The 12,375-nt window shown below is 52.8% G+C and overlaps 1 protein-coding gene across 1 annotated transcript; it reads right to left on the bottom strand.

Moving 5' to 3' along the window:
• Positions 1-885: 885 nt before the first annotated feature.
• cdh17 (cadherin 17, LI cadherin (liver-intestine)) lies at positions 886-11,602 on the bottom strand. The gene is made up of 19 exons (XM_086155919.1): positions 11,463-11,602; positions 9,791-9,847; positions 9,578-9,673; positions 9,354-9,491; positions 9,132-9,270; positions 8,558-8,716; positions 7,967-8,119; positions 7,302-7,507; positions 7,067-7,198; positions 6,768-6,918; positions 6,457-6,666; positions 6,291-6,367; positions 6,029-6,217; positions 5,671-5,915; positions 3,968-4,098; positions 3,501-3,731; positions 3,309-3,419; positions 2,566-2,682; positions 886-1,472 (listed from the first exon to the last, which is right to left on the bottom strand). The coding sequence occupies exons 2-19, from the start codon at positions 9,836-9,838 to the stop codon at positions 1,387-1,389; spliced, it is 2,619 nt and encodes an 872-aa protein (XP_086012045.1). The 5' UTR covers positions 9,839-9,847; positions 11,463-11,602; the 3' UTR covers positions 886-1,386.
• Positions 11,603-12,375: the final 773 nt, after the last annotated feature.

Raw genomic sequence — 12,375 nt, 5'->3', positions numbered from 1 at the left:
TTACTGTGTGTCTCTCCTCCACCTCTTCTGTCTCCATCCCTCAAACTCCCAACTTCTACTTGTTCTCCACAAGACTGTGTGTGTGTGTGTGTCTGTGTGTGTGTGTGTGTGTGTGTGTGTGTTGTGGAAAGTGTTGCCAGGATACCAATGAGGACGAAATGCAGACACCAAGCACTGGACCGACTCCATGCAGAGATCCACTCCTTTGACTCGGACACTCTCCGGAACGTTGGATGACTCATTACACACACACACACACACACACGCACACACACACACACGCACACACACACCAAAAACATAGACACACGCACCCTACAACTCACAAACGTGATGTGTTGAAGAAGATACCTGACAGAACATGTGGTATCCACGCTCAACTCCCACATGACCATGAGCGTGTGTGTGTGTGTATGTGTGTGTGTGTGTGTGTGTGTTACTTACTCCTTTGTTACAAGGCACAAAAAGCCCAACAATCATGCCTACTTTTCAGCATCGGCCACAATCTGCCGCCCGTCTCCCGCTGTCATAGATGAGTCACAGAGTCGCAAGCTGACCTTGACTGCTCAGCAACAAGCCGGCAGCGAGGAGGACGACGACCAGGAGGACGTGGAGGTGGAGGAGGACGAAGAAGAAGAGGAGGAGGAGGATGAAGAAGAGGAGGTGGTGGTGGAGGAGGTGGATGAAGAGGAGGTGAAAACGTAAAAGTATAAATGTGCAAGGTAGTCGTGGTGGTGAAAGACAGAAGCGATAAAAAGTCGTTGCTCATGTTTTATGTCAGCGATCACCTGCTGCACCACGCGCTGAAAACACACACACACACACACACACACACACACACACACACACACACACAGACAGACGCTGTTGTAAGAGCAGTTCCTGTTTTTCTTGTCCTTTATTGGGAAATGGGGGCAGGTGCGTCTTATTACACATTAATAAACCCCCTCCCCCCATTTATATATCATATCCATCACAAGTTTTCAACTTCTCAACAACAACCAGAAGGTCGGTGACAAAAACCAAGAAAATAAAATCCTAACACAGGACTTTCATTTCAATAAATTAAGCTGAGAGGAGGCGGACAGGTGTGATTGGACCGTGTGTGTGTGTGTGTGTGTGTGTGTGTGTGTGTGTGTGTGTGTGAGATTCCCACCCAATCACATCGACTTAATCAACAGAGCGCGCCTTCATGGCCGGGGGTCGCGACCCCGGGGTCACATCTGGACTCCAGATGTTCGTAAAGCACTTAGTATGAAATCCTGCTTTACAAACTGAGAGAATCATGATTTTCATTCATTCATCTTTTTTGGGGGGGGGGGGGGCTGCGGTAAAAAAAGGTTGCGTGTGTGTGTGTGTGTGTGTGTACGTGCAAGCAGGTCATCGCTACATTACGGCGTTCCTGTCGTCGTCGGCAACGGCTGTCTTCTTCCCGCTGTTGGAGCATTTCACTGCCACCACGAAGAACAGAACTGCAAGGAGACAGAAAGGGTGAGGCAGGAGGCAAGAAAGATTAGGTAGGAGACACGAGTAGGAGGCAGGAGGCAGGAGATAGGAAGCAGGAAAGAGTAGGTAGGGGACAGGAGAGGCAGGAGATAGGACACAGGAGGTAGGAGAGAGTGGGTTGGACACAGGGGGCAGAAGAGAGGAGGTAGGAGGTAGTGGGTAGGAAGCAGAAGGCAAGAAAGATTAGGTAGGAGACACGAGTAGGACACAGGAGGCAGAAGAGAGGAGGCAGGAGGTAGGAAGCAGGAGGCAGGAAAGAGTAGGCAGGAGACGGGAGTAGGACACAGGAGGCAGAAGAGAGGAGGCAGGAGGTAGGAAGCAGGAAAGAGTAGGCAGGAGACAGGAGAGGCAAGAGGTAGGAGACAGAAGAGAGGAGGTAGGAAAGAGTAGGTAGGGGACAGGAGAGGCAGGAGATAGGACACAGGAGGTAGGAGAGAGTAGGTAGGGGACAGGAGAGGTAGGAGATAGGACACAGGAGGTAGGAGAGAGTAGGTCGGAGGTAGGAAGTAGGAGGCAGGAAAGAGTAGGCAGGAGACGGGAGTAGGAGGTAGGAGGCAGATGATAGGAGACAGGAGGCAGGAGAGAGGAGGTAGGAAAGAGTGGGTAGGGGACAGGAGTGGGAGGCAGAAGATAGGAGACAGGAGGCAGGAAAAAGGAGACAGTAGGTAGGAGACAGAAGATAGGAGACAGGAGACATGATGCAAGAGGCAGGAGGTAGGAAGTAAGAGACTGGAGGAAGGAGGGAGGAGTTAGGAAACAGGAGACAGGAGACATGAGGTAAGAGACAGGAGGAAGGAGGAAGGAGACATGAGGCGAAAATAAGAGGCAAAGACAGGAGGTAGGAAAGAGGAGGTCGGAGACATGAGTAGGAGGCAGAAGATAGGACACAGGAGACAGTAGACAGGAGGCAAGAGGTTGGAAACAGTTGAGAGGAGACAGGGGACATGATGCAACAGGCAAGAGGTAGGAGACAGGAGACCAGAGGGAGGAGGCAGGACAAAGGAGGCAGGAGACATGAGGCAGGAGGTAGGAGGTAGGATCAGGAGGCATCCTACTCACCAGCCACTCCCATGGTCCCGGCCAGGATCCCCACTGTGGGCCCAACCCCGTATCTGAAGGAACGTTCGGCCGCAGCCACGTAGCAGTGACCCATCACTGTGCAGTTACAAACTTTGACTGGGGAGTGGACACACACACACACACACACACACACACACACACACACACACACAGAAAGAAAACAGTTAGTCCTCCGGGGTTGTAGGAGATGGTGGAAGTGGGGGTGAAGATCAGGTCAGGTCCAGCCCTCCCTGTCGCCCGTGGCAACCCACGCCAGCCTGTGATTGGTTTCCCATTGGTTGTGGGGGACGGCGGATGGACACAGGACTTGTACTTCTGCTCAGGAAAGGGAAGTACTAGTTCTGTGTAGCGATATCGGACGAAGATATCAGGTCAACCTTCCTGTGGATTTAAAGCTAAATTAGCTGCTTTTTATTTCTATTTCTATTCATATTTATTGTTATTGTTATGGCTAATGTCTCTGCTACCTGTCCTCTGTCCTGCGCTGCTGTGACAAATGAATTTCCCCTATGGGGATCAATAAAGTATCATCCTCCTCTCGTCTTCCTGCCAGTCGGTGAGCTGTGAATGCTAATCGAGAAGCACCCGTTGGAGGTTCTCAAGATACTAGTCCGCATTAGCGCTTTAGCGCACGCGATGCTATGGAATCAGCAGAAGGAGCACAGGTGGAAGCACATGGTCCCCAAATGAGGACATCCTTGAATAGAAAAGCCCGAGCTCACCCTCGAAGCCTTGCGTGACCCCCATCCCCGCGTTGTCCTTGATGACGATGGGGAGCGTGAAGGTCCTCTCGTCCTGCAACGTCTTCCTCAGGCTCAGCTTGGCTCTGGTGCCTGCGCCACAAACAAGATGGCCATCAGTCAACGCTGTCCTCCCGCTTCACCAACCCTCGCCCACCGCTACACCAGTCGCACCATCAATAGCCTTCAGGTCCCAGTTGGGCGACCTCTTGCCGCCGCCGTAAGATAAGGCGAAGGTGAAGGGTCCGGCGAAGGGGTCGCTGTCTTGGTCCTGGGCCTCGATGATAATAGGCTGTGGTTTCTTAAGGCACATGAAGGCCGATTTCTCCTTCAGCTTGGGGACGTTGTCATTCACGTCCATTATCCTCACTGTCAGCGCGAGCTCCGAGGACTTCTCGGGGTTCTCTGGAGGGACAGGGAACATGGTATGAAGACACAGGTACGTGAGACGCTTCAGCGATGTGACCTCGAGTAGCCCCTGGACACCAATAGGCTCTATAAATGCTCTACAAACATCTCTTCCAGGCCTTCTGAGGACCCCCTTGGCAGATTGCTTCCTCTCAGATCTCGTTCTCGAGGTTCTAGAAGAGTAGTTGTGGAACCGACCGCAGCATCAGCAGAACCCGTCCACCTCTTCTCACCCTTCTCAAAGGCGGTGACCGTCAGCTCCAGAACCTCCACCATTTCTCGGTCCAGCCTTGCCTTGCTCCTGACTTCTCCAGTGACATCGTTGATCTCCAGCCAACCTTGATCGTCACCCTCCATCTTGAAACTGACATACAAGGCGGTGGTCAAGAACACACAAACAAACACAAACAAACACAAACAAACACACAGGTTCTATGTGAGAAGAACAATCCAGACTCTGTGCCAGGGACCAGGCCCCCTTTGGAGGCGAGGCCAGAATGGCGATGTTGACAATCCAGAGGGCCTGTTTACGTCTACTCTTACTAATCACTGCATCACATATCCTGGCGGGCCCTTCTGGAGGATCTGTTTATTCCAGGGTGACGTCCTTGCTGCTGATCTGCAGCCAAAAAGTCAGTGTCCTGGTACTACTAGGGCTTTAAATTAGCTTTCATATCATTATGTGTTAGGACCTTAGAGGGTTAGAGGACAACTGAGGAATGGAGGAAAAGTGTGCTAGTGCTGATCTTTGAGACCAAAGGAGATGTTGCAGAGTTGTGGAGACTACAGAGGAATGAAGTTGATGAACCATACAATGAAATTATGGGGAAGATTAGTGGGGTTAGACTGAGAGCATAAGTTAGTGTCTGGGAGCAGAAGTAGGTTTTCATGCCCAGCACAAATGCAGTATTTGCTCTAAAAGAGTACTACACAAGTAGTATTGGCTTCAAAAGAGTACTCCAGATACAGTATTTGCTTTGAGAATACTGTTACAGAAGAATTGAGAAGGTCAGAGGGAGCTGCATTGGGGCTTTGTAGACCTGGAAAAAGCATACAACAGGGAGCAGAGAAAGGACCTATGGTTGTATGAGTCTGGGGTGGCAGAGAAGTATGTTAGGGTGGTGCAGGACATGTATGCAAGATGATGTCCATGGACCATGATGTTTGCAGATGACACTGTGATCTGTAGTGAGAGGAGGGAGGCGACGGAGGAACATGCAGTGGTGGAGGTATGCTCTGGAAAGGGGGAGGGGAATGAAGGTTAGGCACAAGACAGAATATATGTGTGTGAATGATAGGAACCCAAGTGGAATGGTGAGACTACAGGGAGTGGAGATGAAGAAGGTGGAGGAGTGCAAGTACCAAGGGTCCAGAGCATGGAGGAGAGGTGGAGGAATGTATGCAAGCAGTTTGGAACGGGTGGAGAAAAGTGTCAGGGGTGATAAAAGAGTATCAGAAGATGGAGGTGAGAGGAAGCCATGGTTCGGGGGCGCTGAGGAGAAGACAGTAGGCAGAGCTGGAGGCAGCAGAGATGAAGGTGAGGTGGTTCCTCTTTGACAGTGAGAAGGATGGAGAGGATCAGGAAGGAGTCCATCAGAGAGACGGCACATGGTAGATGTTCTAGAGATAAAGTCACTGAGATGGCTTGGACCTGGACAGAGGAGGGATGGAGAGGATCTGGGTAGAAGGATGCTGAATTTGGAGGAGGACCAGAGAGGAGGTTTATGGATGGAGGGGGAGAGGACCAGAAGATAGTTGTCATGAGATGTGTGAGGCTTTAGGTAGAGGCAGATGATTGGTTGTTGGTTCGATAGAGGCAAGTGATGACCCTCAAACGGAGCCGCCCAAAGGAGAAGAATCAACCCCAATGTGTCTGTTGGTCACTGAAGGTTCTTCATGTGTGAGACTGCTGGAAATGCGGCGATTGTGTTTTTACCGGATCTCCTTGCCCTCGGGGTCCTTTGCCTTCACGGTGACCAGCAGATCTCCCTTGGTTGTATCTTCAGGCACCGCCACGTACAGCACCTCCTGACTGAACTGCGGGGCCTCATCCACGTCCGTTACCGAGATGGAGATGAAGGCCGTGGAGCCGCTGCCGTACTCCAGCCCCTTCATCAGAGGCTCCGGGTTCCGGGCGTCGATCTGGAGCCTGTAGGTCGGGAAGGACTCGAAGTCCAGAGGCTGCAGACACACACACACACACACATGTCAGGTCACTTGAAGTACTTAACAGCTAGTGCACATTTGGGTCCATAGGTGTGTATGACCATCGCTTTGTGCTTGTGTGTGTGTACCTTAGCGATGACCAGGTGTCCAACACCTGAACCATCGGTCTCCACCGTGAAGGCCTCCTCTTCGTTGCCGGAGGAGATGATGAAGTTGATGAAGGAACTTCCACTGTCCTGCTCATCGTCATCGGTGGCTCGGATGCTGAGCAGGGTGTGCCCTATGGGAGTGTCCTCACCCACGGTATGCTCGCCGTACTATGAGAGAAGAGGGAGAGGGTGACAAACATGGTCGCCGCCGGCAACCACGACCACGGCGAGACATACTTACGTCGTTCTTCTCGAACAACGGCAGCTGGTTGTTGACGTCGATCACCTTGACGATGACGTCACACACTGTGCTGAAATCTGATAGGCGGAGAGGGTGAGCGCTCCAGCGTCACTCGAAGGTAGCGTTTATTTGTGTGTATGTGTGTGTGTGTGTGTGTGTGTGTTACCTGAGTCACTGACTTTGACACTGAGGTTGTACATCTTGTTCTCCTTCCGCTGCAGAATCCGCAGCGTCTGGATGAGGCCGGATGTGGCGTCGATGGCGAAGGCAGGGGCGGCGGCGGCCGGCTGCTGCGAGGCCATGACGAAGGTCAGCTGGGCGTTCAGTGTCCCCTCCTGGTCCATGTCATGAGCCACAAGCGTCCCGACCGGGCTGCCTGGAACCACCAGAACCCGTGAAACAAACCGCTGAAAGTCGGCGCGACATGAACGACGTTGAAGACGATCAGGACAAACGTGTCTCTGCTCTGCCTCCTACCTGCCATCTCGTCCTCTTGGATCTCAAACACAGTCTGCTGACTCTCACACTCTGGCTCGTTGTCGTTCACGTCCCCCACCATCACCAGGATCTCCATAGGTGGATCCACCTGTTTCTCATACTCGTCCTGTGCCAGCACCACCAGGATGTACTGGAACAAACACTCAAAATTGATACTCCACCTGGTCACCTTGATTCACATCAGACCATTCAGGTTCTCCAATGGACCTCAATAATGTGGGAGCAAACCGGAGAACCCCGTTCTCCACAGAGGCCCTTCTATATTCTTCATCTCTTACCGAGTCCTTCTCTTCTCTGTCCAGTGCCTCTGTCAGGTAGATTTTGCCATCGACTGAAATCTGGAAGGGAAATTTCAGCTCCCGCTCTTTCTGCAGAAGCCGGTAGACAGCTTCTGGTTGGTTGGACTGGACCTAGATCACAGAGAGACAAGGGTTTAGCCAGCTTTGGAGGTAGTACTTATAGTACCCAAAAGTATCTTAGCGTGAGTAGTCGTGAAAGGTTTCTTGGTCACACCTCTGCAATGAGCAGTGGGTACGTTTCCTGTAGGTTCTCCATGATGGTCACGGGCCCAGGATTGATCCAAAGGTTTGGGTCAACCACGATGTGAACTTTAGTGCTGCCGCTCAGCGCTGTCTCAGATGCCCCTCCGAGGTCCTGCACTCGCACAATCAGGGTGTAGTCCGGGTCTTGAAGCGGGTTCACATTCTGCCGCCTCATCTCTGGGTGAGAGGGAAGGCAAAGATGGTTGATAAAATGTTCCAGGGGAAGGGAAGGGAAGGGAAGGGAAGGGAAGGGAAGGGAAGGGAAGGGAAGGGAAGGGAAGGGAAGGGAAGGGAATAAAAGGAAAGGAAAGGAAAGGAAAGGAAAGGAAAGGAAAGGAAAGGAAAGGAAAGGAAAGGAAAGGAAAGGAAAGGAAAGGAAAGGAAAAGGATGGGACTTGTTATTTCCTGTCTCATCCGAGCTGTCTGTGGAAAAGCCGATGAAGAAGCTCAGCCATCTGGAAGGCTCTAGTACTGCGTCCCTCCGTCCTGTCCACCTGGATCCGCATGTCCACAAACCAGATCCATCCATCTGTCCCTCTTTGAAAAACCTCCCTCTCGGTCCATGGGAGGGAGGTCCGCCTTCATCTCCGATCACTGACGGGCATGGAAACAGCGGCAGATTTGCTCCGGGCTCACCTGCTCGCTCCACACAGGTGAAGAAGGGGTTGTCCTCAAGAGGGATGGTTAGAACAGGGCAGTAGTCTTGGAACTTCTCCTTCAGGACATCGATGCCGAGAGTTTCTCCCCTTCGGTACGGGATGGACTCCCTGGCCTTCAGCAGGTTTTCCCCTGAGACACAACAGAGAAGAGAGAGAAATGATTCAAGCGTCCACGGCCTTTGACACCCCCAACCGGGCCGATGGAGTTCAATGGCCTTCAGAGGGAAAGATAAACTTCTCCAATCTCACAGTGACTGACAGATGTGATAAAACTTTCCATTAGTGGTGAGTGATTGGAACACACACACTCACATGGTCTCTCTCTCACACACACACACACACACACACACACACACACACACACACACACATACTCAGCACAGTAATCAGTGTTCGACCTCACGCGACACATTTAGGCAATCTGCCTCCAATCAGCGTTAATCTCTGGCAGGCGGGATGAGCTGTATAATCTGGGTTTGCGGTGGCACTCCACCGCCGGATTACAGTCAGAGACGGCAGATTATGGGTTTTTGTTTTCCAGCCAGGCTCAGGCGTCTGCGCCGGGCACCTTCTCTCGTGGTGGAGATCTCGCCGGTGTTGGGGTCGATCTGGAACAGGGGGATGCGGTCCTTGTCCGGGATCTGGCTGACCAGGCTGTAGACCAGCTGGGCGTTGGGGGTATTTGGGTCATCTTGATCCAAAGCGTAAACGCGGGTGAAGGGGACACCTGGAACCACAAGAGACAAGCCGATGGAGATGCGGACAGACACCTTGCTTTGCCCGAAGCCGCCGCGTTTCGGCTATTCACCGGTTTACAGAAACCCAAATTTGGGCAGAAACCTGAGACATACCCGAGCACAGAATTTGGGCGGCCTTCTGCCCGGCCCAGGACGGAGGGAGAAGGACAGAGTCAGAAGAGTTGACGGTTTGGAGGGAGAAATCATCTCTTACTACTTGCAGCTACATGCTAATAGCAGATGTGATCCACTTATAGCTTTGGAAGTTTATAGAGGAATAAGAATGGGGGACGCCTGGCGAGACGCTGCAGTAGATCAAGCCACGCCCCCTGGGAAGCTGACCAATGAGAGAGCTCAAGGACTCATGGGTGCAGGCAGGAGAGGAAGCAGGAAGTTAGCACAAACCTTGCAGGCTGCCCTCTCGGACCGCCGCGGTGTACACCGTCTGGTTGAAGTGTGGCGCGTGGTCGTTGATGTCCACCACGGTGATGGTGATGTGAACGGGTCCCGCCACCACTGTGTTGTCCTGCGACATGGCTTCCACCTGGAGAAGCCACAGCAAACGGCGGTTCAGGTCCTCTGACTTGCTACGAGCGTGGAGACGCGGCGGCAAACGGCGGCGGTCACCGTGATCACAAAGTTCTCCTGCTGGGACCAGTCCAGGGGCTTGTCCAAGTAGAGCCAGCCGTCGCTGGAGATCATGATGGCGTCAAGACCATCGCCGCCCAACCGGAACCCCGTCACATCTTCCTGGGTCACCTGGAACTAAGAGGGGGGAGAACAACATCACCCGTCCATTCACACTCATTTGGCTCGGGTCCCTGAGGAGGATCTAGTCCAGGTGAGTCTACCTGGCAGATGATGTGGGGCACCAGAGTCCCTTCAGGGACGGCCAGATCCATGTTCTCAAAGGGCACCTTCTTCATCTCCAGGCCGATCCCGTTAGCCTACAGGAGCACAGAATCGAAGGTCACCACGTGAAGCTACTGACGACCACGGCGTGGCCGCGGTCGGGGCAGGGGGCGGAGTCATGGGCGGAGCCACGGGCAGAGCGGGGTACTCACGGTTTGGAGCAGGAGCGGGAGCAGCAGCAGATGCAGCTTCGGTGCCATGATCACAACCTGGGAAGGAGAAAGAGGAGCCATGAAGGACATGTTTGAGTTGTCTTTGGAGGTCCTCAGTCATCCAAGTCATGGTGTGTTCTTGGCGAAATCTTCTTGTCTTGGTAACTGGACTCAAATTTCTTCACTTGAAGACGTTTCAGCCCTCGTCCATGTGACCTATGGGAAGTTTCCGAACTGCCGGGGTTTTAGGTGGATCCAGCTTATGGTGGCTTGTTGTCCAAATGGAAGAGTTGATCTTCAGGGGTCGGTATGCTCATGGGGTGTCATTCGTTGGAACAACGCGGAAATGTTTGAGTTGCAGGTGCAGCAGATGCAGTTGCTCACAGAGCCTTCTGGCTTTCACCGAAAAAACGAAATTTCAAGGTGCCTTTCGAGCACCAGGACCTTCGGGGCGCATTTACTCACTGGCCTGGAAAGTTCTGGAGAACCTCCTCAATAGTAGCAGTGTTAGCAGAAGCAGTAGCATGAGTAGAAGTAGATAGTAATAATTAATTTACAATAATTAACCATAATTTACATGGTTACAATAGTGTTAGTGGTAGTTGGTAGTTATAGATAGTAATAGTGTTAGTATTAGTAGTAGCTAGTAGTACTAGTAGTAGTGTTAGTAATAGTAGTAGTTAGTAGTAGTCCTAGTAGTTGCAGAAGTAGTAGTAGCAATAAGCTAACAGATAAAACTGAACCACAGAAAAAACTTTTGGAGAAAAACGACATATTGATCACCGATGACTGATCATTGATCAGCAATTATTGATTATTGGCAAACATGGCTGCCGTGAGCAGATTGCGACCCTCCCTGCCGCAGAGGCCCCGCCTCCGGTTAATCAGTCAGCGAGCCCAAGGTCCGGGCAGACGGTTCCCGTGGAGACGGCGGGATTCCTCAGAAGGTTCACGGAAGGCAGGTCGGCGTCCTACAAAGAGGCTCCGCCCCCTCACGCCAAGGTGAAACCAACGCCTTCCACTCCACAGGCTACCTTTCCTGCACATGTGTGTGTGAGAGACAGCCGGCTAAAGGTCACCCTGTCATATCCAGACGGCTAATCTCAGAGTTTCACAGAAGCGGGTTGATTTATGGCGTTCTGAGGGACGCCGCCGCTTTCCGGTCGAGCTGTCATAAAGACACATGGAATCTTCCATAGATGTCCTGCATCCAAATATAAATACATCTTCATACAAAAGGGGTCCAAGGGCCCCAGATGCAAAGCGGCCCTGGACCGGAACCCCCTCCTGCACAGGAGAAAACCCGGGATCTGGAGAAGAGTGTGTACTCACGGCGCCGACGGGAGGGAGCTGAACGCTCAAGGTGACATTGAGCCTGTCTGAGTCCGGACCCCCGATCCGACGCCAGGAGAGACCAGTTTCTCCGAGGCGGGACCGGAGGAGATCCGGTTCCTCCCTCCGTCCTCGGAGAGCCTCCTGTCTCCTCTGCCCGCCGCCGTGACCTCTAGCCGTCTGAACTCCACGTCCGATTTCCTATCCCGTCCGTTTACAGACCCAACCGAACCGGTGCTGAACCCCCCCGCCGCCGCCGCCCCCACGCATCGGCGTCGGACCCGAACCCACGTCCGGACCCGTAAGCGCGGCAGCAGGAGAGCGAGGCGAGGAACCTTACCTCCTGGGAGACGTCTGGAGAGTCAGCCGCAGACTTCGGAGCCGGCGGAGGCTCGGCCTCGCTGGTCAAACGTTAACCACATTTATTGGATTTAATTATTGTCCAAACACCCGCTCTAATGTATACGCTTGGGTTGTAAAGTGTGTGTGTGTGTGTGTGTGGGGGGGTGGGTGTGTGGGGGGGAGAACAATGTCCTTTTTGGGACAAACCCGACACTGACGTCATTCCAGATGATAAAAGTGGCGGTGTGTGAGTGGACCGGGGTTTGGGGGCAGGGCCTGGGGTTTGGGGGCGGGGCCTGGGGTGGGGGGGGGTTCTGACCCGGTTCTGATGCCGGACTTTGACCCGCCAATCACAGACTGTCACCTTTTCCATTAGAGCCTGATAAGGAGCTTTGTGTCAAACAATGAGCATGATGGGTCCCATCCACAGTCCATTACCCCGGAAGTGTGTGTGTGTGTGTGTGTGTGTGTGTGTGTGTGTGTGTGTGTGTTTCACCTGGGTACCTCTGCAGGTTAAAGGGATCCAGGCTCAGTGTTCTAGAGGCCGAGGGCGAGACTGCAGGCGTCCAGCGGGCAACCAGCCTCGCCGTTTCACAATCGCAGGAAGTGACCATTCAGACCCACCGGGACATCCATTCATAACCAGTGTATGTGTGTGTGTCGGTGTGTGTGAGTGTGTGTGTGTGTGTGTGAGTTGTAAACCGTCCCCTGTCCAACATAATCCAACGCCTTCTGAATCTGGAATCCAAACAAAACAGAACTCACACACTCACACACACACACACTCATGCTCACACACACTCTCATACACACACAAACACACACTCCCTGAGAGTTTGCTCAGGGGTTACCTTGGCAACGTGTTTTCTTGAATCACGCGCCGTCTTGCAAATCTCTGACCCGAATCTCAC

The sequence above is a fragment of the Fistularia commersonii genome, chromosome 11 (genome assembly GCF_037954325.1).
Source record: "Fistularia commersonii isolate RoL2024-O1a breed Wild chromosome 11, RoL_Fcom_v1.0, whole genome shotgun sequence".
NCBI classification, from domain to species: domain Eukaryota; kingdom Metazoa; phylum Chordata; class Actinopteri; order Syngnathiformes; family Fistulariidae; genus Fistularia; species Fistularia commersonii.
The sequence above is the reverse complement of the archived record's forward strand: the minus strand, read 5'-3'. Positions and strand labels throughout refer to the sequence as shown.